The 27,148-nt window shown below is 36.3% G+C and overlaps 2 protein-coding genes across 3 annotated transcripts in view; both read right to left on the bottom strand.

Moving 5' to 3' along the window:
- Positions 1-13,132, bottom strand: part of LOC137405946 (serine-rich adhesin for platelets-like) — a 15,474-nt gene extending 2,342 nt beyond the window's left edge. The window contains exons 1-6 of one of the 2 annotated variants that reach the window (XM_068092426.1): positions 12,882-13,132; positions 11,035-12,725; positions 9,789-10,058; positions 5,406-6,429; positions 2,492-2,588; positions 2,140-2,271 (exon numbers count right to left, since the gene is read on the bottom strand). In XM_068092426.1, coding sequence (XP_067948527.1) covers positions 2,140-2,271; positions 2,492-2,588; positions 5,406-6,429; positions 9,789-10,058; positions 11,035-12,725; positions 12,882-13,024 — 3,357 coding nt within the window. In that variant the 5' untranslated portion in view covers positions 13,025-13,132. The remainder of the gene's footprint in view (positions 1-2,139; positions 2,272-2,491; positions 2,589-5,405; positions 6,430-9,788; positions 10,059-11,034; positions 12,726-12,881) is intronic. The other variant, XM_068092427.1, reaches the window with a different exon arrangement.
- LOC137407019 (centrosomal protein of 63 kDa-like) lies at positions 13,084-27,148 on the bottom strand. Its single transcript, XM_068093623.1, has 11 exons — positions 27,114-27,148; positions 26,111-26,206; positions 22,312-22,456; positions 20,835-20,932; positions 19,288-19,313; positions 17,955-18,007; positions 17,284-17,818; positions 15,965-16,072; positions 14,827-14,921; positions 13,288-14,062; positions 13,084-13,163 (listed from the first exon to the last, which is right to left on the bottom strand). Exons 1-11 carry the CDS (start codon positions 27,146-27,148, stop codon positions 13,084-13,086), a joined length of 2,046 nt encoding a protein of 681 aa, XP_067949724.1.

Below are 27,148 nucleotides of genomic sequence, written 5' to 3'. Positions count from 1 at the left end.
AAGAAGACAAATAAAATGCCAGTTCCTTAGCAACCACTGCTGAGGCCTAAAAAAAAGACAAATAAAATGCCAGTTCCTTAGCAACCACTGCTGAGGCCTAAAAAGAAGACAAATAAAATGCCAGTTCCTTAGCAACCACTGCTGAGGCCTAAAAAGAAAACAAATAAAATGCCAGTTCCTTAGCAACCACTACTGAGACCTAAAAAGAAGACAAATAAAATGCCAGTTCCTTAGCAACCACTGCTGAGGCCTAAAAAAAAGACAAATAAAATGCCAGTTCCTTAGCAACCACTGCTGAGGCCTAAAAAGAAGACCAACGAAAAACATTAAGTAAAATGCACATCTTATATGAACATAAAGGTTGATGTTATTCAAACATGTACATCTTACTTGAATATAAAAATTGGTGATTTTCAGATACATATATTCACATCTACTGTAAATGGGCATGCCCATAAATAATAATTTGACAATTAGAGTTATTTGATGCCAACTACACATGCACATTTGCTCCCATTATAAAATTCTTTAAATTAATTGATGCAGTACTTTCTTGACTTTCAGATAATATAAAATTTACTGCTTTCAAAAAGGTAGCTCCGGAGCTATGAAGTGCAACATGCATAAATGATGGGACATTTTGTGATGTCCCATCATTCATCTGAAAGTCAAGAAAGTACTGCATCAATTCAAAGAATTTTATAATGTGCATGTGTAGTTGGCATCAAATAACTCTAAATGTCAAGTTATTATTTATGGAAACGCCTAAATATAAACATTGCTGTTACTCGAATATTAAGGATGTTCCTTTTATGCACATAAAAGGTCATGAAAAATCCAGTTTTCATTTGCAAACAAGTCAGTCTGTATTAATCATTCTTCCAGGTTACCAAGCCTGAGTGAATATATCATTTGGATGTAGCTCTAGTTTTGAGATGAGACCACCTGAGCACTCTTGCTACAATAAAATATAACATTTAAGGATTGAGGCTATGTACTGGCTATTGGGTTAGGTAGACTATGTACTTTCCATAGAGTGATATAGAGTATGTACTTGCCATAGAGTTAGGTAGACTATGTACTTGTCATAGAGTTAGGCAGACTATGTACTTTCCATAGAGTTAGGAAGACTATGTACTTTCCATAGAGTTAGGTAGACTATGTACTTTCCATATAGTTAGGTAGACTATGTACTTGTCATAGAGTTAGGTAGAATATGTACTTGCCATAGAGTTAGGTAAACTATGTACTTGTCATAGAGTTAGGTAGACTATGTACTTGCCATAGAGTTAGGCAGACTATGTACTTGCCATAGAGTAAGGTAGACTATGTACTTGTCATAGAGTTAGGTAGACTATGTACTTGCCATAGAGTAAGGTAGACTATGTACTTGTCATAGAGTTAGGTAGACTATGTACTTGCCATAGAGTTAGGCAGACTATGTACTTGCCATAGAGTAAGGTAGACTATGTACTTGCCATAAAGTTAGGTAAACTATGTATTCTAATCCTAAAACATCTTGGCAGTCAGATCACCTCAAACATCAAAGACAATCACAAATGATAAAATAATACCGATACTTTCTAATAAAATCAACTAAAATATTGTACAAGGTCATCTTCCTGGCTGTAAAATGAATTACAATATTATAAATTATACATACTAGTACCCTGACAGTTTAGAGTGCCGCCAGAAATCATCTGGAGTATCAATAAAGCACAGGGAGTAAGTATATGTACAATAACTCCCTATTATAGTAGAATCCATGAAAGTGAAGGATTACTTTCAAGGATTCTATTATAGGGACGCCTAGAATGATTAATGAGTCTGATAGTTCTTAGTGGTTCTGGTTCTAGAATGATTAAAATGATTCTCGTAAGGTGCAATGTTATTACCCAACCTCCAATGCTGGCTTCAGATGAACGGCTACAGCTTTTATTATAGCAAATAATATTATTTTTATAATTTTTGCTCCAACATACAACTGTAAGCAATTGCAGCAGACATAGAAGCGAATCAACTTCTTGTGCAGAGGGATGACTATATGTCAGAATGCAACAAGCTGACATAAATGCTGCAAATGAATGAATATAGGTGAATACAATTAACTGGATTAAAAAGGTCGTTACAAGATGTTACCTTGGCAGCTGCTGGTACCGGGGGCAGCTTTGGAGGGGATGTAAGCACTATAGTGTCCAGAGGCATAGATGAAATATTTTCTGGTTTCTTATCGATAACCACATCCACACCCACACCAGTAGCCAATCCAACCTAATATGTCACAACAAGAACAGGTTCAGTTCTAACAAGCCACAGGTCTGTCTGAGTTTCTAAACTCAAATAGCTGGCAAGATAAGGAAGTCCACAGCCAAGGGTACACATCTCCGAAACGGTAAACTTTCTCTCATATCTGACATTAATTAAGGTAAAACAATATGCTTTTTTTTGTACAAAACAGGCTATTACATTTGTGATTGTCTTGGAATCTTACCTTATTGTCAAGGAGTGGGCAGTCCTTAAAATCATTCGTATACAGAGTGAATATATCAGGTAATCCCAGACGATTACACATCCATGTAAGTGAATTTCTACAAACAAATATCATAAGTTTCTAAATAAAAAAGACAAATTGGAAATAATTCTATAAATAAATATAATTAGAAGCGATTTGCCTAAATATACCAGCAGTAATATATAGCAAAGCTGCAGTTACTGCATCATCTCATGTTCTACTATTAATAGTTACTTCTGTGTCTCTATACATTATACTTCTGTGTCTCTATACATTATACTTCTGTGTCACTATACATTATACTTCTGTGTCACTATACATTATACTTCTGTGTTACTATACATTATAATTCTGTGTCTCTATACATTAGGCCTATACTTCTGTGTCACTATACATTATACTTCTGTGTCTTTATACATTATACTTCTGTGTCACTATACCTTATACTTCTGCGTCACTATACATTATACCTCTGTGTCACTATACATTATACTTCTGTGTTACTATACATTATAATTCTGTGTCACTATACATTATACTTCTGTGTCACTATACCTTATACTTCTGTGTCTCTATACATTATACTTCTGTGTCACTATACATTATACTTCTGTGTCATTATACATTATACTTCTGTGTCACTATACATTATACTTCTGTGTCACTATACATTATACTTCTGTGTCTCTATACATTATACTTCTGTGTCACTAAACATTATACTTCTGTGTCACTATACATTATACTTCTGTGTCACTATACATTATACTTCTGTGTCACTATACATTATACTTCTGTGTCACTATACATTATACTTCTGTGTCACTATACATTATACTTCTGTGTCACTATACATTATACTTCTGTGTCACTATACATTATACTTCTGTGTCTCTATACATTATACTTCTGTGTCACTAAACATTATACTTCTGTGTCACTATACATTATACTTCTGTGTCACTATACATTATACTTCTGTGAAACTATACCTTATACTTCTGTGTCTCTATACATTATACTTCTGTGTCACTATACATTATACTTCTGTGTCACTATACATTATACTTCTGTGTCACTATACATTATACTTCTGTGTCACTATACATTATACTTCTGTGTCTCTATACATTATACTTCTGTGTCACTAAACATTATACTTCTGTGTCACTATACATTATACTTCTGTGTCACTATACATTATACTTCCGTGTCACTATACATTATACCTCTGTGTCACTATACATTATACTTCTGTGTCACTATACATTATACTTCTGTGTCACTATACATTATACTTCTGTGTCACTATACATTATACTTCTGTGTCTCTATACATTATACTTCTGTGTCACTATACATTATACTTCTGTGTTACTATACATTATACTTCTGTGTCACTATACATTATACTTCTGTGTCACTATACATTATACTTCTGTGTCTCTATACATTATACTTCTGTGTCATTATACATTATACTTCTGTGTCACTATACATTATACTTCTGTGTCCCTATACATTATACTTCTGTGTTACTATACATTATACTTCTGTGTCACTATACATTATACGTACTTCTGTGTCACTATACATTATACCTCTGTGTCACTATACATTATACCTCTGTGTCACTATACATTATACTTCTGTGTCACTATACATTATACTTCTGTGTCACTATACATTATACTTCTGTGTCACTATACATTATACCTCTGTGTCACTATACATTATACTTCTGTGTCACTATACATTATACTTCTGTGTCACTATACATTATATTTCTGTGTCACTATACATTATACCTCTGTGTCACTATACATTATACTTCTGTGTCACTATACATTATACTTCTGTGTCACTATACATTATATTTCTGTGTCACTATACATTGTACTTCTGTGTTACTATACATTATACTTCTGTGTCACTATACATTATACTTCTCTTTCACTATACATTATACTTCTGTGTTACTATACATTATATTTCTGTGTCCCTATAAATTATAGCATGTAAGCTGTATGCATTTGCTGTCTGCCTCACCTATCACTGATTGTGGTCTAGGACGTTCTGACCAAAACTTTCTAATGCAAAACCTTTTGGCGCCAGACCTTTTGTCCCTAGACTGTTTTGTGCTGCTATTTTCGCACTGAATAAATTATTTATGCTTATATACAGTAAACAAATAAAACGATGATAATAACAATGTATTTTGTTATTATCATCATTTGCTTTTGTAAAAAACAAAGGTTTTCTTTCATAAAACTTCACACAGAATACTTTTTTCTTTAAAGTACATAAAAAACTGCTCGTAAGCCGCATCTATTGTTTTTTGTTCACATCGCCAAAAATCCATTGAAGGATCTTGAGAATTGTATCTGTCAAATGTGTAAATGTAGCCATTATGGGCACATTTTTCCCTTCCACTTTTACTTGAAACTTATTGAGCCATGAGCCACGACGAAAGTTGGATAAATTCTGAACTTGGAGCCTGTACTAGAAATCGTTACACCAAAAGTCCGGCGCTAGAACGTCTGCGTCAACAAGTCCCACTGTGCACTGATTGTCATGGCAGGTAATTGAACCCAGTAAATGCAAAATAGAGTTTCATATGAACTAAGAGAGTGAATGCAGTCCAATGAAGAAGAGGTGGTGTGTAATGATACAAAAACATCATACTAGGGCTACTATTCTGAAATCAAAGGCAAATATGTCAAACATGTTCCATACTCTTACTCTTTGTTTTTTTGAAAAACAGTTTCAAGGTCAATGTCAAACTAAATATCTATAAATTATCGATCTTTGGCTTTGCCAACTATTTTGGGTGGAGAACATTAAACCAACCCTTGCAGCAACTTACACGATGGTAAAAAATGAGATTACTTACTCAGGAATGCTGTTTGTTTTATCTTTTGCTGAACTGCTAAAGACTTTGCCCTTTCCGCTCTGCGCATCGTCGTCACTTAGGGCACCCTTTTCACTGAGGGCATACCCTTTACTGAAGGCACCCTCTTTACTGAGGGCACCCTCTTTACTGAGGGCACCCTCTTTACTCAGAGAACCATCTTTACTGAAGGCACCTTCTTTATCCAAAGCACCCTCTTTAGACTGGGCACCCTTTTTACTAAGGGTAACCTTTTTACTCAAGGAATCTTCGTCAAACTGGGCACCCTCTTTGCTCAGGGAATCTTGTTCACTCTGGGCACCCTCTTTCCTCAGGGAACCTTGTTCACTCTGGAAACCCTCTTTGCTCAGGGAACCTTGTTCACTCTGGGAACCCTCTTTGCTCAGGAAATCTTGTTCACTCTGGGCACCCTCTTTGCTCAGGGAACCTTGTTCCCTCTGGGCACCCTCTTTGCTCAGATCATTGTCTTTGCTGTGGGAACACTTTTCATTATGGGCATTATCTTTGTTTTGGATAATGTGTTTGCTCTGTGCATCCTCTGCGCTCTCCCTACTTTCTGTCGTATTGAGAGGAGCTCGAATGATTTGCTCTGGTGAAGATTCTGGCAATTTGGAAAGGTATTCAAGAGATGTACCTTTGTTTGTATCATGTGTTAAGACTTGACCATTATCAACAGGTGACACCACTCCCACCTTCTGTACGCTCCTAATAAGTGACTGAGTGTCCGTTTGTGATGTCTCACCGCTATCATCTTCCACAGAATCTTTGGCCATTTGCTGAAGCCTGGAGGACTGCCTAGGCCTCACCATTGCTGACCCATGACTAGTCACAGCAGTGCTAACCGCTGCCGGATTGCTGTTCTGCAGACCTAAAGTACTGGCAGAATCCAGTAATGCTGAAGATTTTAATTTATCCACAGATTCTTCTGCCAGTGGACTTGACTTAGCTGCATCCCCAATGGCATTGATGTGACAGGCAGGAAGAGAAGAGTACAGAGTGCTTGCATCTATGAAAACGTGACATGAATAAGAACATGCATGGATTCACTGATTAACTCAACACACAAACTTACTAATATACAATAAATACTGGTACATGTTCGGCGTTGCCCAGGTAATTTAAAGTTTTTGCACAGAAAATTTATTTTAACTTGAAACAACATATACCATTCTAATCATTAAACTTTATATAATGGGACAAGTGTTTTGCGCAGTTCAAATAAATATAGAGAAAAAAGTAAAACATCTGTAAAGATGTTTAAATGTGAAATAATTAGCAAGTAATTGCTAGATAGTCAATACTACTACAAAAAAAATGATTTGACACTTATACAATTATTACGAACTGAGAAACCAAAATAAAAATCATAAAAATGAACAATTAGTACTTAGGAGTTTGCGTATAAAAAAGTTACTGTTGCAGCAGAAGTTATCCATCAAAATTATGATGTTGGTACAAATGTGAAAATGAGATATCAATTATTAGTGTTCACAACCTTTAGCGATTGCCCTCAAAAAGAACCAAAAATTGACGGAATGTAATGGCACATTTGACATTGAAACAGCACATTTAAAAACGACAAATCGAAAAAAACAGGTTCTGGTTATAATGCTTTTAAAAAACTTTAAAAAAACGCAAAAGGCAATATTAATTAATAAAAAGTACAAAGTTAGCTTGTAACCTGCAATAGCCATAATGATAGGTAAGACAAGGAAAATTGATAAAGATAGCTTAGCGTAATGGTCAGAAATGCCTGTCTGTAGACTGCGAAATTTGGAGTTCAAATCCAGACCATTGCAGACTTTTCATTCCTAGATTTTAATTGTTATAACTGAACAAACTACAGACCAACTGAACAAACTACAGACCAACAGACCAACAGACCAACAGACCAACAGACCAACAGACCAACAGACCAACAGACCAACAGACCAACAGACCAACAGACCAACAGACCAACAGACCAACAGACCAACAGACCAACAGACCAACAGACCAACAGACCAACAGACCAACAGACCAACAGACCAACAGACCAACAGACCAACAGACCAACAGACCAACAGACCAACAGACCAACAGACCAACAGACCAACAGACCAACAGACCAACAGACCAACAGACCAACAGACCAACAGACCAACATTAAGATGTATATTTATACAGTAGGTACAAGGAACAGTTTGAGTAAATATCTGGCTTTACGGCTAATATACAACCTTCATAGTTTCGTAAATGAAAGTGAGGCCAGGAAACTTAAAAAAATGAAAGATGTACAAGTTTAAGTTTTTAGATCTATTACCTAGTCTAAGTTAGTGTACGGTATATAGTTAGAATATTTCTATGACAACCTTGACCTATGAACCTACACAATGCCAAGCCTTCAATAAAGCAACAATACTAACTTTTTTATTTATCATTATTATTAATTTAGCTTTTGGCATATAATTTAGTTTTTTATATTTAACTTTCAATAGTTTTACATACTACATTTTGTAATGCTACATGTATGTGTAGAATTTATCATTAATTAAGATTTTGGGTTATAAAACGAACTAAATAAAATACAGGATATTTTTGTAAAAACATGAACTTCAACATACAATACCTTTTAAAATACAAAGCAAACCTCGGAATGCATTAATATTGAATATGAAAGTTTCATTTTATAGACATGTTGGGTCATTCTTTGGCTGATGACAAACATATTTGTATAATACAATAATGAGGTTGGACAGTTATTTTTGTTTGTTGCTAAATTTAGTTAGTAAGATTACCCTGACTTGGAATAGACCACAATCCTCTCTCCCTCCTTAGAAAAAAACAATGTGCAGCACACTAAACCCCTTAGCCATAACTGCTAGACAGAACTAGCCATCTTGCCAGATCAAAATAAAACAATATATTGCTAAATCAAATACTCTAACACATATAAACCAATGCCTCAAAACAGATGCAGCAAAACAACATACCAACAAACTAATACAATAACAAGCCTATAATGAGTGCTATAGTGGGTGCTTTGGTAGGTACTATAGTAGGTGTTATAGTGAGTGCTAATAGTGGATGCTATCGTGGGTGCTTTGGTAGGTACTATAGTAGGTGTTATAGTGAGTGCTAATAGTGGGTGCTATCGTGGGTGCTTTGGTAGGTACTATAGTAGGTGTTATAGTGAGTGCTAATAGTGGGTGCTATCGTGGGTGCTTTGGTAGGTACTATAGTAGGTGTTATAGTGAGTGCTAATAGTGGGTGCTATCGTGGGTGCTTTGGTAGGTACTATAGTAGGTGTTATAGTGAGTGCTAATAGTGGGTGCTATCGTGGGTGCTTTGGTAGGTACTATAGTAGGTGTTATAGTGAGTGCTAATAGTGGGTGCTATAGTGGGTGCTTTGGTAGGTACTATAGTAGGTGTTATAGTGTGTGCTAATAGTGGGTGCTATCGTGGGTGCTTTAGTAGGTACTATAGTAGGTGTTATAGTGAGTGCTAATAGTGGGTGCTATCGTGGGTGCTTTGGTAGGTACTATAGTAGGTGTTATAGTGAGTGCTAATAGTGGATGCTATCGTGGGTGCTTTGGTAGGTACTATAGTAGGTGTTATAGTGAGTGCTAATAGTGGGTGCTATCGTGGGTGCTTTGGTAGGTACTATAGTAGGTGTTATAGTGAGTGCTAATAGTGGGTGCTATAGTGGGTGCTTTGGTAGGTACTATAGTAGGTGTTATAGTGAGTGCTAATAGTGGGTGCTATCGTGGGTGCTTTGGTAGGTACTATAGTAGGTGTTATAGTGAGTGCTAATAGTGGGTGCTATAGTGGGTGCTTTGGTAGGTACTATAGTAGGTGTTATAGTGAGTGCTAATAGTGGGTGCTATCGTGGGTGCTTTGGTAGGTACTATAGTAGGTGTTATAGTGAGTGCTAATAGTGGGTGCTATCGTGGGTGCTTTGGTAGGTACTATAGTAGGTGTTATAGTGAGTGCTAATAGTGGGTGCTATCGTGGGTGCTTTGGTAGGTACTATAGTAGGTGTTATAGTGAGTGCTAATAGTGGATGCTATCGTGGGTGCTTTGGTAGGTACTATAGTAGGTGTTATAGTGAGTGCTAATAGTGGGTGCTATCGTGGGTGCTTTGGTAGGTACTATAGTAGGTGTTATAGTGAGTGCTAATAGTGGGTGCTATAGTGGGTGCTTTGGTAGGTACTATAGTAGGTGTTATAGTGAGTGCTAATAGTGGGTGCTATCGTGGGTGCTTTGGTAGGTACTATAGTAGGTGTTATAGTGAGTGCTAATAGTGGGTGCTATCGTGGGTGCTTTAGTAGGTGCTATTATATTCCAAGTTTACTGAATGTGATAGTGAAAATGAAAGTGACTTACAAGCTGGTATAGGCTGAATCTTAAGGATGTCCTTTGTGGCCTCCGACTTGTAGTTGACATCGAATGGTTTAGTAGGAGACGTTGGGATGATTGGTGTCTCAATATGTATGACAAGTGCATGTGGTGACTGATCAGGGGAGGATGTAATGGGTGAGGAAGGGGTTTGAGGAGATAAAGGGGTGTCTGGCTGGGCGACAAAGGGACAGATGTTCAAAGGGACAGATGATGCTGCTATAGAACCAGAGGAGCCAACTGATTCCTCATCATGGTCTAAAACATCGATAAGTTTTTTTCTATTTGATTCTTTTTGAAACTATAATGAGCTGTGATTGATTTTCCAAAACTATTGATAAATGAGCTGATTGAACTATTGATATACGAAGGCATTGTGTTTAAAGATTTTGTGGTGTGAACATCACAAATTCTCTGAAAATATTGCCTTACACCAAACTCGCTTTTTCCGCATTTGTGGTACAGGTTTCAAAATCCTATGTAAACTATGCCCCGAATATTTATATTTATCCTCCCACACATATGACCAACACCATTTTCTATTCCGTGACACCAACATACTACATCCATAATCGTATGTTTTAGTCTATGAAATTTTTATTACTACAACCTACAATTCGCTATATCGACTCCTCCACAATACTATTAGATTACCAATTTGTAAAACCCTTTAGTTCAGCTCACTCAATAATTCCTGATTTCTGCGTGTTCATTTTTCTTTCGGCATATAACGAGAAACACCATTTTGTTGACAATCACTAATGCCAATAAAATGTTATATATGCATACATGAACCAATTGGCCCTTCACATGCCAACACCAACTGATTTAAACAATACAATGCTCTAGTTTGAAGCAACCATACGATATTTTTTGACATATCATTATTGAAATTAAATGATGGATGAATGATGCCAGAAAGATGTAGTGAAACATAGGCTACTGACTTTCGTGCGCCTAACAAAAACTTGTTTTGAGCATCATATAATTACATAACCAGAAAGGCTTAGTACTATAATATTACCAAATCAAATAAAAACTGTCCATAGAAGCCCGTTGTAACATTTTATCGATTCATGAGAACAACCAACCTTAGTGATCAAAAATCCTTTTTACTGACTTGTCAATGTGAGACTTAGAAAATATACCAGAGCACATTGATACTTAAATTTTTCATTGACGGTCTTCAAGTAACAACCACAAGCAAGATTTATGTATTGGGCATAACTCTCACCTCCAGACATACCTTGTTCAGCTTTTGGGTCACATCCTTGAGGGCTTACTGACAGGTTCAAACTATTTGTAGTAGTATTTAAACCAGTTATTGGATCAGACATCTGTATATTCATCGAATGACTACTTCCTGATGATGAACCTTGCTCTTCAAGTTTGGCTGGCGGTTCTTGTTTTTGAGAATGAGCATTTAATTTAGAAGACGTTTCTCTTACTTCACTGTGCAGCAACCTTGGAGTGTCTTGTTCACTGCTTAGGGTTTTAGAGGAGGAATCAACAGTAGTAGGTGTTTTGCAAGCGCTGGTGGGTACCGTTAGGCCGCTTTCTTGTTTGTCTTCTTTTGTACCAACACATTCAATATTTTGTGTTTCAAGACTTGACAGGATTGTAGGAGCACAAGAAGCCATTTGACTTGTAGCAACTGCTTCAGAATTAACATCATTTTCCGTAACACCTATTCCCAAAACTGTTGAATTAGTTTGTAAGAACTTTATTTTTGAATTGGAGCTTTTCTTGGCAACAGTACTTATCTGTTTTTTTGTCGCTCGTTCTCTCAAAACACGACCTGTAGGCTTTTCTTCACAAGGGTTGTTACCATCAGCTTCTTCGACTATGCTAGTTGACAAAGGACTATTGCATTTCACCTTTTTAGGAGTGCTTTTCTCTGCTCTAGCTTTGGAGACGCCTTCAAAATGCACCCTTTTAACATCCTTGGTAATTGGTTGAGATTTCGCAATTTCACTAGCATTCAAAGACGCAGCAGCTTTTTGTTTTAAACGAGAAGATTTGCGAGATGGAGCTACAGTTTTTGTTACTTGAATGTCTTTAACGGAGTTGAAAGGTGGTAGCAAGTGTGAAGGTGTAACCAGCTTATTACTAGCACCCTCATCACTGTTATTAGTGTTGGTGTTCAGTTGGATTAGGGAGAATTGTAGTCTATCTTTGACTTCTACCTTGAGTTTACTCCTCAAAAAGTTCTGAGGCTTGACCTCTGGTGTTGAACTTGCTGTTTTATCTGTATTGATCTTTTCACATATTTTCAAACTTGAAATATTTGAATTTGAAATTGGGCTTTTCAAAAGTGAAGAATCTACCGTATCCATCTTCTCTGGATCAGAACTACTCACAGGTTTGCGGATCTCCGCTTCCATTGACTTTGAGCTTGGTGCTTCCATTACCTCAGCGGTCAATGTAGTTTCCATACTCTTTTCATGGGAACTTTTATCTTGCGCCTCAATTGAACTAGAACAGCATGAAACTTTTATGCTTGAGCCATTTAAAACTTCCCATTTCCCCAGTTCCTCTGATGTCAAACTATGTCTCCCCTTTACTGTTGTATGTTGCAGAGTTTTAACAATGAATGATTCTGTCTTCTTTGAGAACATTGTGTCCACAGTGCTTGTAGTCGAACCATTCAATAGATTTGTTCCCACACTTTCAGCAACAGTATTTAAGCTTTCTTTAACCTTGGAAACTGAATTCTCTGGCTTTGATGAACAAGGTTTCTCAATTTTTGTTGCTGAGCTATCGGTCATGGACAATGTTGAATTTTTTATTATTGTACAAATAGGTCTTTGTTCCTCATTCGAAGGGATGCGTTTTGGTTCAACATTCTCGAGGTCTGTAGAATTGTGAGAAGCTGATGAGATGGTTGTCAGAACAGAATGTGATGAATCATCTTCTGCAGTGGAACTAAAACAAAAAAATCAAGTCAACAATAACCTATTTAAGTTTTTCATCAAAGCCAATATGTCATGTCAAATAGTAGCTAAGAATTAGCCTTAATTCACACACATGGCGTCCTGAACTTTAGAGTCAGTTGATAAAACTAAAAAAATTCATTCAAACCTGTTCATTTTCCTACGTCCTTTCAATGCCTCCTCCCAGCCTAAACCCGCTTGCTTCTCTTTCAAAGTGATTTTCTCACAACTCTCACTAATGTGCTGCAATACTTCCTCATTAGCTTTCTCGCTTCGTTTCTTTCCATCCATTTTTCTCTTGTATGCATTGCTTTTAATGGCAGCCACAACAGTCACAGCCTTTGGCGGTGTCAAAATAATTTTACATGTAGTTTTAGGAGACTCTTGAATCTGGCAACTTGACGCATCACAAACGGTGTTGGCTTGAGAACTAGACATTTCAGAAGTCAGCTTATCTGCTGGAATAGGTGAAGAAAGCGCTGCACTATCAATCGTATTACTGGATCTGTTAGTTTGTGCTATAGTCTGTTTAGAACAGAGCTGTTTGACTCTACCTTCTGACTTGTTTATCTCCTTGCTAACGACTTCACTACTTTTCAAGGATTGTTTAATAGACTCTTCCATAGCTGCTTGTTGCTGTGGAATATCTTCAAATATTTTTTCGATAGGAATTGATTTATTAGATGGAAATGAGGTTGCAGAAGAAACCCGTGCTATCCTACGTTTAGTGCTAGGAACATCAACGACAGTAGTTGTAGCAATCTCATCACATCTACTCTCAACAGATTCAGACTGATCAGGTGTATGACTTGAGTCTTTTTTGTTTTCCTTCGCTTCAGAGATGCCTTGAGAATCTCGTATAGGATATTTTCTTGAGACTAGGTTCAAATCAGGTAACGCAAGAGCAGCTCTCCTAATGACCTTTTTAGGAAGTTTTGATAGCTGCAGCTTTGGCTCGATGGATTTGATTTCTTTTTTTTTTGAATTCAATTTTGCCTTATGAGCATCAATAGTTTCTGTGACCGTGATTGTTTCCGCAGTGTTGTCACTTGTATCTGACTTAATAAATTCATTTTGTAAAACCGCTGATTTGGATTCTTTCATAACAGTAGTTACAAAGTTTGAGGATGAAGATGTTGATGGCTTCTCAGGACTAATGGAAGGGTGAGGAGTCGGATCAGCCAAATCAATATTTTTCTCTGATTTTCCTAAGGTCGACACTACTTGCAATGGTTGCTGCTGATCGTTTTCATCTTCACTCGAGGAACTAGAAATTTCCCCCAATATGTCGGAGGAAACAGGTGGTTGTGGCAACACTTGTTCATTTTGCTGAAAACAAATTAGCATGACAATAATATTCGTTGTAGAATATATGTGAATAATTGATATATATCGTAATAAATATATGTATCGGAAAATTTAATAACCAAAACAGGACATGAAAGTCTTAACCTGGTAAAACAACAAGGTTGAGGCATTTGACTCTATGACTAGCTGCAATACAAGTTTTACTATCCACTAAAATCATAACCAAACATTAGTACTAAATAATAACTTTATTTGGTTGTGAATCTAGCTAAAACTATCTCCATGGCAAAAACTGTAAGGATAACCTTCTGATGCTACCAGCTATTGCTTGTCACTCAATGCTTTCAGCTATTTAATGAAATGAGTGTCTCCTGTTCCATCCTATTTGTTATTGCTCACAATGTTAAAGTGCTCACTTACAACTCCACAGTAACAAATACAGAAAGAAAAGTGGACCTTATTGAAAGGCACCGACGAATTAACGTAAAGATTCAAGGATATCATTTAATGCAAGTTTTTATTATAATAGACCATAATCATATTAATGTGTTTGGTAACTTTAGCAAAAAGATTATAACACAATCAAGCATTAACTATAAAATTATTTCAGGTACATCGGTAAGCTGCAAACTGTTGGAGAGATGACTTTGACTAGATACCCATTGCAAATAAAGTAATTCTCGCCCAGTTTCCCAGTGTACATAGAAATTTTATTGAGCAAACATCAACATTATTCTTCTGCAAATTTTCTTATTCGCAGAAGATAAAATAAAGTGCGAGCCTACCTTCAAAGACAGAGCTTGAGGCTCATCACCACATCCACTATCTTTCTTGTCCATGGATATCCTTCTGCAGTTACTGGGTACGACTTCCGCTGGCTCTATAATTAAATTAAATAATTTTAGATATGTCATTGACCAAATATATACAAAGTGATTTTCTGGCTGTCCGTCGAACTCGACGATGAAATGTATCTCAGCGATGCATGCTTGGTTCAAGCAGTATAGTAGAGTAGAAGTGACCCTGTTCTCAGTATCTACCACTTCTGGAACTGTCAGATTAACTTGAAGGGATTTCGCAACACATCCAGTTTGAAAGAGCTAGGTAGCCATTTCACTTGCCCAATGAGTGAAGGACAGAGGTGGATCATAGTCAGTGTGGTACACAGGGCCTCAAGTTATGGTCTAGATCCAAAAGACCCAGCAATTTAGGGTTGAAAGCTTGCTGAGAGCTTTTTGTCAGATCGGCAATATAGAGTGATACTGTGCCATAAAAAGAACTACATGTATATACAACCGACCGATGAACTAGCTGCTGAGAGACACTGAAGGTCTTATGTTGTCAGCAGGACTGTTAGTAGCTGGCCAACTGCCACTTGTATGTATTGATGGGAATTATTATCTCTGATCACAAATATGAACAAACATGAATATCTACGTTAAACCGCCCCCACATCAACCAACACATCAACCCACACATCAAACCACACATCAAACCACACAGTCACTTCCGCAGGTACCAACACAGTAACCCACAGCAATCACACATCAACCCATACAGCCAGCAAATATTGAAGCATACATTCTGAAGCAAACCAAATAACACACCACAGACAAATTCCTACTTGTACACTAAACTGCACCGCTACTTGCACATCACCACATAACCAACCATCCAGTTACTCACACTGACACACTCACCTTCAGGGAGTCACAAACCAGTCCAAAGACCATTCAATGCACCACCTCAACTCTGCTTGCTGTACATTTGGTTATACAGTTCTCTAAATTAAGTTTCACAAACTCATGTACAATCAATCATCCATTTCTTCATGTACTTTCCCTAAAAATGCCACAATTTTCAACTATAAATCGTTATTAAATAAAAAATAAAAGAAAGTTGAGGTCAAACAGCCAAACTCACTTGAACTCTTGGGTTTTATGGGTGACTTGATGAGCGTCTGCGATGGTTTAAACGGAGATAGCATGGGGTGATGAGATGGTAAAGTCATTTTTGACAGGACCTCATCCACTACAAATAAACGACTGGTAAAAACCTGAAAACAATGCATAACTTGCTCTAGAAACGGCACTAAAAAAGGTTAACATTCGTTTTGGCAAGTTCATAACTAGTTAAAACCTGTTCCAAAAATATGACATAACTGTCAGCACTTAAAGGCAGCACGTAACTAGTTGAAAATGGTTCTACGCTGTATGATGCTATAGAAGCTAAGCTTTGAAACTAGAGAAAGCGAGTCCTATATAGAATCAAGTTGAGTTTCAAGACAACCGTAAATAATCATTGTTCAGGGTCTGGAGATCCTTTAAAATCTGAACAAGAGTTTTTGTATAGTCAACAGTTAATGACTTTGGTTGACAAATATAGACAGATGTGGAAAGATAAAATAGTGAGTGCGAAGTGTCAGTGTATTTATTACTTTGGTATAAGAAGCTTAAACCTGTTTAGTTCATGTGAAAATACGCCCTATTTTAATTACACACTAGTGAGCCTACTTCCGAAATAATGTTGTGACAATGTATCATATAGTATGAGAGGAAAACCAAATGAGTCGTGTCAAGACTAGCGGTAGCAATGCTAAGTAGGTTACAAATGGTTTCAACCATATTATTTAATAGAACGTTTGGCAAATAGGTATGTATGCTTTTAAAATGACAAGTGTAATTATTTAGTAATTATATAGTTATTGGTGTAAAAGGTCATTTTACATAAGTTCTTAAACATTGCATGTGCAGTATCTTACAGATTAGTTATCTAATCAGAGAAATATCAGGAGTTATGCCATCTATATGGCACTTTTTTAATTATGTCAAAATCTATTAAATAAAAAATTAGCAGAAAGCTAGGGAAGCAATGTTCAACTAGTAACCTCTACCCTACCCTACAGTCTATAGCAAATCTATCCTGTGTCTATGCCACACCTACTCTGTTAATACTCAATGGTTAGTATAAAAATGAATATTAAAGTTCAACACTAAGCAAGACTTGTCTTACAAATCAACTTTTTTCATTTCTTTTCTCGCCCGAATCAACCACCTAGCCAAAACTAGTCACCTAGCTGGTGGCCTAGCGTTTACAGATGGCTGGCGGCCTAACGACCAACCATCTGTAAAGGCTAGAATAGTCAGCATATTAACATCGGTAAGCTCCAGAAGCACTCGAGCCTTGGAACCTCAAACAAATGCAGGAAGAACAAAGACTCTTAAAGACACTTAGGTACATACGATCTTCAACACTGCTCATGCTCAGTGTCCTCTCCTTTGATGCCTCATCTCCTTCTGCCTCAAGTGCTTCTACTAAAGTGATCTCTCTGCCTGTCTTCTTCTCAGCTGTAAGATCGGGGTGTACATGTTTGTCTGTAAATGCTTCAGATCTTTCCTGTTTGGCTACCTTCACAGGGACAAGCGTCGGGCAGGACATACTTGTTTCTTTAGGGGCAATGAACTCTTCTTTTGCTCTTAAACTATTCTGTCTAGGTGTCGTAATAATCTCTGAATTGTCGTGTGATGAAAGGATTTGCGAGCTGTCACCCATAAAATCAGAATCACTACCACAACTAATATCATCATCGGAGTCTGATTCTTTTGATACGGAACTCGAGGGAGGAAGGGGTAAGCGACCTTGAGATGCAGCCCCTAGCTCCGCTTCCTTTTTAGCGCTTTTAGGTTGGCAGAGCTTTCGCCTTCGCGCCTCTGCGGCTTTTGGAATTGTAGAAGTCTCTAGTTGTACTATACGGGTCTCATATTCCTGCTTCTGTTTCTGAAGAAATACAATGCAATATATAGCCAGATATCACAAAAAAGAATGATTAACCTTCTAACAAAAACACCTCTATTCACAATATGATCATACAGAAAATTATTTTAATTGCTAACAAATAACAACAAAAATTCACCTTCATTTCAGCTTTCAGCTTCTTAACTTCTTCTTTCAGCGTCGCTGTCAATTCTATAAAGACATTTAGAGAAAAACACTAGAATTAATGCTATAGTCAGTATAGGTTCGTTTACAAAACGTATCTTTCTCAACTGTATTCTCAGGCCATTCTCAGGCTCCAAAGTGTGAGACCATCACCACCTGCATAGACTATCCCTGATTTTCCCCATCTTATTAAAACTTATTTTAATTCACGTGGTAAGGAATTATTTTCTTTCCTACAGGAAAGTACATTTTTATATTATTTGTTATATTTTATTATGATACACCATAGTACCGCAAATAGAGAGTAATTTATTTATAATGTTCCGATATACGTTAGAATTCGGGTTACACCACGTCTTAAAAATGGATCAACGTTGTAAGTCGAGCAATGTATGTCAAACTATCTTTGACCAACCAACAGACAAGCTCCTTCACTTATACGCACTCTGTAACAAGTGCTCAGCTCAAGGATACACTCTGTAACAAGTGCCCAGCTAAAGGATACACTCTGTAACAAGTGCTCAGCTCAAGGATACACTCTGTAACAAGTGCTCAACTCAAGGATACACTCTGTAACAAGTGCTCAGCTCAAGGATACACTTTGTAACAAGTGCTCAGCTCAAGGATACACTCTGTAACAAGTGCTCAGCTCAAGGATACACTATGTAACAAGTGCTCAGCTCAAGGATACACTCTGTAACAAGTGCTCAGCTCAAGGATACACTCTGTAACAAGTGCTCAGCTCAAGGATACACTCTGTAACAAGTGCCCAGCTAAAGGATACACTCTGTAACAAGTGCTCAGCTCAAGGATACACTCTGTAACAAGTGCTCAACTCAAGGATACACTCTGTAACAAGTGCTCAGCTCAAGGATACACTTTGTAACAAGTGCTCAGCTCAAGGATACACTCTGTAACAAGTGCTCAGCTCAAGGATACACTATGTAACAAGTGCTCAGCTCAAGGATACACTCTGTAACAAGTGCTCAGCTCAAGGATACACTCTGTAACAAGTGCTCAGCTCAAGGATACACTCTGTAACAAGTGCTCAGCTCAAGGATACACTCTGTAACAAGTGATCAGCTCAAGGATACACTCTGTAACAAGTGCTCAACTCAAGGATACACTCTGTAACAAGTGCTCAGCTCAAGGATACACTCTGTAACAAGTGCTCAGCTCAAGGATACACTCTGTAACAAGTGCTCAGCTCGAGGACGCACTCTGTAACAAGTGCTCAGCTCAAGGTCACACTCTTCATCAACAACTATTGATAAAAAATTTTCTGCCTGTAGAAAACCTAAACTTACCTTTGTTGACCTTCACCTTCTGAGCTCTACAAATAGAAAAACGACAAAATGAAAATCATAACGTTTCCATTATATTAGGCTAGACGCTAGTTTACAAGACTTCTCGTTTGAATTCTGCTGATAGGGTGATGGAATATTTGACAGACTGAATGATAAAGTAATAATGAAAACATTCAACCTAGAGTAGCTTCTCATTTATCTTTGCAACCAGCTAAGTAATTCGTGATTGACGGCGGAAGACGAGGGTAAATTTCATCATATGATATCATCAAGCAATACAGTGGTGTATTAAAATTATGGCAGCCCCTAAACAATATGACAATGTTCTACATGTATTTCATTTTAAGAGTGCTGTACTGAAAATCACCAGAACGAAGCAACTTTGCATATCATTTTTATCCAAAATTTTTTCAATCAATCCTTGCAGAACAACAAAATTCGTTGGAGATATGCAATGATTCACAAGTTTAGTCTGAGTTTAGAATTACACCTCAATAGTAGTCAGAGAACAAACAACTTTTATTTTAATTTAATGAAAAGAGTAAAAATTAGGCTTCAAAATGTTGAATATATTTATGCACCAAGAGCCAAGAGGAAATATACGATGAGTTCTTTCCATCGACAAAAAACACACAGGGTTGCCATAATATTGAACAGGATTGTATCACACCCAGACATGATACAGATGCAATCATTTGATGCACCAACACTGCAAAGGTTATGACATACGTTTAAAAAACTGCATGAGTTATTAGATGCGACACGGTAAAATTCCTACATGCATCCAAATCTCTTAATTATTAGAAAAACCTGAATAAACAACTTTGCCATCAGCAGGTCATAAGAAACATAATGGACTGACACAACGGTAACTACTAATCAGGCCATATGTAAGACGTTAGGTAATAGTAAAACTTTGCTGCCAGCATGGCTTCTCGGTCATCAACAGAAAAAAACAAAAGATTCGACCAAATGCATCTTTAAAGAAACATTACCTCTAGAGTTGGCACGAATAAAATAACAAGTTTCCAGTCATTAATTTAAATTATGATTTAGATTTTGTTTTTTTTTGGAGAAATAGCACGATGTTTTTGACTTTTTCTTAATTTTGCATAAATCTGTGTTTTTTGACAAACAATCTTGGTTTAATGAGGACATGACAAATCTGTAAACACTCCTCTGTCATGAATCAGCAAGTGTGATGGAGATAATTGACTGCATGTTAGTACAATTCTACAGAAGGACCTTTGAATCTAGGACCTATGGGTCTATTTACCGTATTTAGTAAATCCCAAGTAGGATACTAGTAAGGTGACAGCTGCAACTGATTTTTTCCAACCAAAAGCCATCATAGATTAATTGCATGTCAACTCCACCATCAGGAGATCATAAGACAGCAGGAAAGTGATCTATCCTCACAATCTAACAACCTGTTTTGAATGCCACATAATAATACGAAAAGCTATGTACAGCGAGAGGGGAGGATGTGATACTATTAGCAGTGCTGTGGTCAGAATTAAGCTCTAGCTAGAAAGCAATTCACTCACTCCTTAAGTTGAGCCTGCATATTCTTCTTATCAAGTTGGAGTTTTTCTATCTGCTTTTCATATTCCTTGCAGCTGCTCGAGAGCTGCTTGTTGATACCCTGTAAACAGATAATCACATGGAGCACAGATGTTTATTAATTTAATCAGATGGAGCACAGATGGTTTATTACCATAGCTTCTTCCTCTACATACCCCTACAAGAGGAAATTAGTCAATGAATTTGAAAATCGCTAATTTGTAGGAGCAGACAATTCCGCTAATGGCTAAAATTTGCGAATAATTAGAGTTGTCGAATTTTTCTTGAAAGAAAAGGAAAAATAGCTACTGCATAAAATAAAAAACTAGTCACCAGGCGTAATCAGTAAACATAATCAAGTTCCAAAAACTTTTGAAACTATCATCGTGGGTTAGAACCATCATCATGCGCTTATTGCCAATGCATTACAATTCTTTACAAAATTATCCGAAGTTGTCACAATTTCTTCGGAATGTGGTTGTGAAAACTCGCTCTGGCAGTTTTCACTGTAAAATCGCCTCCAACAACTTTTAATACTGAAGTTGATGAAATGAAGAATGATTATTTTGATTTAGAAATGGTATGTATACGATTTGCTGATATGTTTACATATAAAATAGCAAAGTCAAATAGAAAGTTAAACACGTGCTATATGCGTGTGAAGGTTTTGCACTCTATCGCTAGCTGGATTCACAAATTAATTTATTCGCATATGTGTTCCTCCGCGGATAATATAGTCCATGAAAATACACGGAAAGACAACGTTTGCAAAATATAACTTCATGAATTATATTGTCCTGTTGGGTATATACAATCTGCATCTAGAGCTGTCTGTATTGAAGAGTGAATTAAAAAAGTGCTTCGAAGTGTAACGAAAGTGTTTTTCAGACTACCAATTACCAGCATGACAGGAGTTCTGAGAAACAAGAAGAGGGCAACTCCTACAGAGTTCAGTTGAAGACGAACATGGGGAAAATGAGCAACAAAATTTAACACTTGACAAAAATAATCCTTTTTTTCTGCAATCCGTCAACTTGATAAGTGTTTCGTCTGCCTGCTATTGCATGCAAAAATGTTTATGATATGTGCTGAAATGCACCGTAAAGTCCTATGAACTTTGGCTAAAAACAGGAGGCTAAATATCATCATATCAAGCATTAAAGCGGTGTGTTAAAATTATGGCAGCCCTAAACAATATGGCAATGTTATATTTCATTTATAACAGGGAACGGGGGTTTAGGAGCCTGTCCGTAAGGAAGGCCAAAAATAGAAACTATTGTTGAGAAGCAGAAAAAAGGGTATTTTTATCGTGGCAAAAAGTCGCGGGAGTTTAGAGTAGATGAGGCTGAAACATTGACCAGATCAAGTAAAACGTTGATATTACATTTGCTTTCATTTGAAAACTTTCAGATGTTGCAGCTAATCACACTGGGTATGACATCATATGAGTTATTACATTACCTCGAGTGATGTCAAGGTGTCTTGCAATCCTGACAGCTCTTTCTTCTGATCTTGACATACCTTTTCAAGAGCACTTTTGGCATCATTTGCCTTCTGTAGCCATGTCCTATCCGTGTGCAACTTCTTGTCAGCTATGGCCAACTCCCTAAAACAAACCATAAGTATATAATAGACCCACTCTACTGACAGACAACTGTCTGAACCCATATAACTACAGCACACCCATTCATCTGAGACACAATACCCCCAAACGAGCTACAAGCGTATTACAGATTTTTTGCACTGGAAGACAACTCCCTAAATAAACCATTGGAGTACACTCAACCCTCTGTTTACACTTCACAACCACCTTCAATTACAAAAGTTTTAGAAATGGCATAACATTTGATCAACCATTCACCTCAATTGGTATGAAAATTTCTGAAAAAATTCTTATTTATTATATAAAAATAAAACTTATGATAAAAATTAAAATATAACTAGAAATTCCCGTCATACAGCCCATGACCAAAGTGATAATGGAAAAAAGAAAGGGTAGTGCTGGTTGTTGAAAAAGTAGTTGTCAGCAGGAATTGACAGAGTATAGTGTAAATGAGACTTGTTTGAGATGATATAAAATAAATTTGAAGGAGCACGACTTCAAAAAGGTGCAACTAACAATTTCAACAAATACAGATAAGTTAGATAAGTGCAGTGTTCTGTTAAAGGCCGCACAATCTAGTATATCTTTATATTTTTCATATACTAGTAATATAAAATCCTAGGGATTGACTAATCCCTAAATTAGAGGTACATTTAATAGAATACTTAAATTCAAAAAGTCAATTATGCAAAACAAAAGGTTGTATAAAAATCACACCTGATCTACTACTATCTCAAACCTATGTTTTAAAACAATAAAATAAATATTAATTAAAGCTGTAGGCCTAACCTACTGTAATGTATGTAATTTAACAACAGCAATAACGAAATATGTTTATTATAACTCTTAAATGCAATATTAAAAGTAAAATGGCAAGCTGCTGTGTAATATACACAATTTGAAAATTGGTTGTGTTGAATGTAGAATGGTTTTGATAGCGATATGTAACAGAAAGCGAGCATCAGCATTCACGCGTCTGGAAGTTTTCTGCAAACTGGAGCAAAGTAAAAAAATGTTCTCGTCATAAAGGGGCATTGTAGTTCGGTCCTAGCTTGTACATAAGATGTAAAGAATTTTGGTTAACGTTCTAAATAATTTAATGAAACCTTCGGTAATTGGACAAAAAAAACATAGGTAGATAAACTGTGTACCACAATTTTGTGGTCTGTAAATCGGTCTACGCGTCAAACGGTCTACGTTTATTACAAAAACCTTCGGATAAATAAATTCAAATTATTATTCTTATAATTAAATCTTATAATTTTATAAAATCAAATAATTTTTCTTGTAATTAAATATTTTTGCAAAATATTAAAAATGGAAAGATATTAGAAACCGGCAATTGCACAATGCCATAGACTGGTGAAATGTGCACGTTTTTCTTGTGAAAAACCATGACTTAATGGTTCTATTCTCGGTCGCACGGCTTTATCGGCGTTTCGTTGGCCGATCTTAATTTTGATTTAAAAAAGCTTGTCAGGTTTTAATATCGATTTTAGGCCAAATTAATCTGTCTGGTTATGCATTATCCGATAAGATGGATAAGGTTTAGGATATTGTCTACAAATTTCAGACTGGGTAACATATTTAAATAAGTTTATATGTGTTTTGTACAGGGTTGGCTCGGTTTAAACCAATGGTTTAAACCGAGTGGTTTAAGCCAGCCGAAAAAACCGGTTTTTATGGTTTTTTCATATTTTTTTATGAAAAGCATAATATTTTAAGCTCCTACTGGTTCATGTGCAGTAGAAATGCAATTCTATGTAATTATCAGCTGTGAAAGTTTATTTAGGACACAGTAGTAAATTGATGGCAGAGCTCAAGTTGAAATTACATGAAATCCTAGCACAACAAAGAATTAATGAATTTCATTTTCAATTGGTTTTATCAAGTGATATGATGATCTCTTTACTGATGAAATATAAAAACCATGTGAAATATACTAATCCAATCATCGTCTCTAATAATGAATGAATACTTTCTCAAGTCTGGCCAGTGGGAAAGGATTACTTATAATTAGAAATTAAAACAATAAAATCCTTTTGGGCAAAAGCTTTAAGTTTGCAAACTAATATTTTATTTATTGGGCATAAGCCAAAGTAGTTGGATTATTAGAATTCAGTTTATCAAGTTTTGTAGGTGTTGAAAAGTTAAAGTTGTGCCTCAAATTTGCAACATGCCTCGCAAACAAGATCCCGTTTGGCAGTTTTTCACTTGAACTGCAAAAAGCGAAGGCAAAATGTAATAGGTGTGCTGTCGTAACGCGAGGTCACGCAGATAGGCTTAAAGCTCACATAGCAAAATGTCAAGCTGAAAATACCAATTTAGACAGTGATGCTAGTATTCAGGTGATAGAAGTTGAGTCATCTGCCACTGCTCCAGACACTAGCATTGCATCTGCATTATGCTTTGCTATATACACTACCACACGACTAATTACTTGGATTAAAATTCCAACTTATTATACATAGAGCTGTATGTAAAATATTCACTTTATGTAATAAGATTTCTGCTCTGTATTTCATCAATCATGTTTGATTGAAGATTCATTCCGAAATTTCCATGTTTTCTCTCTTTTCCCATAACAACTCCCACAGTACCATCCTTAACAGATGATTCCACATATGTATGTTCAATACTCAATCATGCAGCTACAGTAAGTGATGTTAATTAGACTTAAAATTGCAAAAACCTTGGTAAAATTATAAAAACCGGTTTAAACCATAAAAACCAATTTAAACCAAAAAAACCTGGTTTTTTCATATAAACCGCGGTTTTTCCAACCCTGGTTTTGTATCGTTATTATACTTAAAAGACTCCATTGAAAAATGGTTAAATTCGTTGATGAGATTTTGGTACAAGGGCTTGCGACGGTGTTGATGAATAATTTTCGGGAGTTGTGAGCACATATGCATTTATCATAAAGCTCCCAAACAATCGCTTCGCTCGTGTTTGGTCGTGGGATAAAAAAGCTATCAATTACTTTAAACTTTATCTATCAGATTTTGCATGACATAATCTATTACAGAACCTATGCATTTCTCAAGTTATACGTTTGTTCACATTTCTCTAGGAAAAAGTAACAATGATAATCACTTTTTACAATTATTACTCTATTAATTTATTTCCATAGTTTTACATAATAAACAGTTCTAATGTTATGTAATTACTTGAAGTATTTGTCGTTATATTGGCTCTAGAACAAATTTAAGAGTATAATGCATTCTTCTAAAGATATTTGCTCTGACACACAATTTTGATATAGGAAGCAAACATTGACATGGAGTAACTTTGCATGTCGAGGTTTGACTTTATAACAGACCCACTCCAGCAAGAGACAACTCCATAAACAAGCCGTATGAATATAGTAGTCATTCCCGCAAACGACACAGCTCCCCAAACAAGCCTACTCGAATGAAAAACAACTCTTGACGAATCATCAGGAACAATACACCAAATGAGAATTCAGGCCGCAATGAGTGAAAATTAGTTTTAGTTGGAGAAAAGAGGGAATCACACACGATCACTTGCATATGACAATAGCTAACAAGAAAATATAAAAAAACAGTTTAGAGTACTGCTTTGTATCAACTGCAAGAATATCATAGTAATACAAGAGGCAGAGTGTTAGCAGCGAGTAACCATAAAACTACTCACCCATCCTTGGCCTTGATTTTTGCTACAGCGACATCGAGCTTGTTTCGACAGCTGTTAAGTTCAGCTGTCTGCTCCCTGTACTTGCATATCAGGAGGCTTAAAAACAGCAATATTATGCTAACACATTGAAACCTTGTCACTGGATTACGGTTTTGATCCAGAAAAACCGAAGTCTAAAACTTTTTTTACAGACACTAAAACCTTACTACAAGCTAATTAGAAAAACCATTTGCTAATATTCTTTCTAGGATAGTACATCGATATATTTCACGCAGATACAAAGCTCTATAATACAGCAATTACATACAGCTGTATATCTAAATATATATTAATCTCAAAGATTGTCATCGTCTGTCATCGTTCAATGCCTGTCCAGCTGTAGTGTTTAAAATCTAGCCATTAAAAATGGGTATCACAGAAGATTTGATCACAGAACCTCCCATTTATATAAGCTAACCCATTGAGCTATAAAGGATGCATTAGAAACCTTGAGCCATACGAGTCATTACCTGGGTTAAAATACGCATAGCGACTTTGTATTATGCACAACGTCACTAAAGCTCACTCTCCGATTCCTGTTAGTAAGTTTAGCAATCCGGCTACTCAAACTAGCCAATGGCAAATACCTGCCGCTGTTTATAGGCTGTATTTTAAGGCCATTCGGCTAGTCTAAATATATAAATATCGCATGCGCTTTAGTAACTAGAAGTAAAACACGATTAAGACTCACTCTGTAGAGACTATCTTATTCTTTAAGCTCAGAAACCTTGCTGTATGTTCCTTTTCATATTTTTCAAAGTTCTACAATAACAAAAAACCACAGAAATTCAACCAGAGCGAAACAGCTTCTTAACTAATCAACTGTAAAGGCTTACAGAATCTCTAGCATAGGCTAATACAAACAGGTATGGTCAGGTACATTTGAACTTACAGTACCATTAACATCACACAAAATAAATAAAAACTTATATTTGTTTTCAGTTCAATTAAAATATCAACATACCATTTCTTGAGTGCTAAAACTCTCCCACTGCACAT

Source organism: Watersipora subatra, chromosome 10 (assembly GCF_963576615.1).
Source record: "Watersipora subatra chromosome 10, tzWatSuba1.1, whole genome shotgun sequence".
NCBI lineage: Eukaryota > Metazoa > Bryozoa > Gymnolaemata > Cheilostomatida > Watersiporidae > Watersipora > Watersipora subatra.
This window is presented reverse-complemented; position numbering and strand designations above follow the sequence as displayed.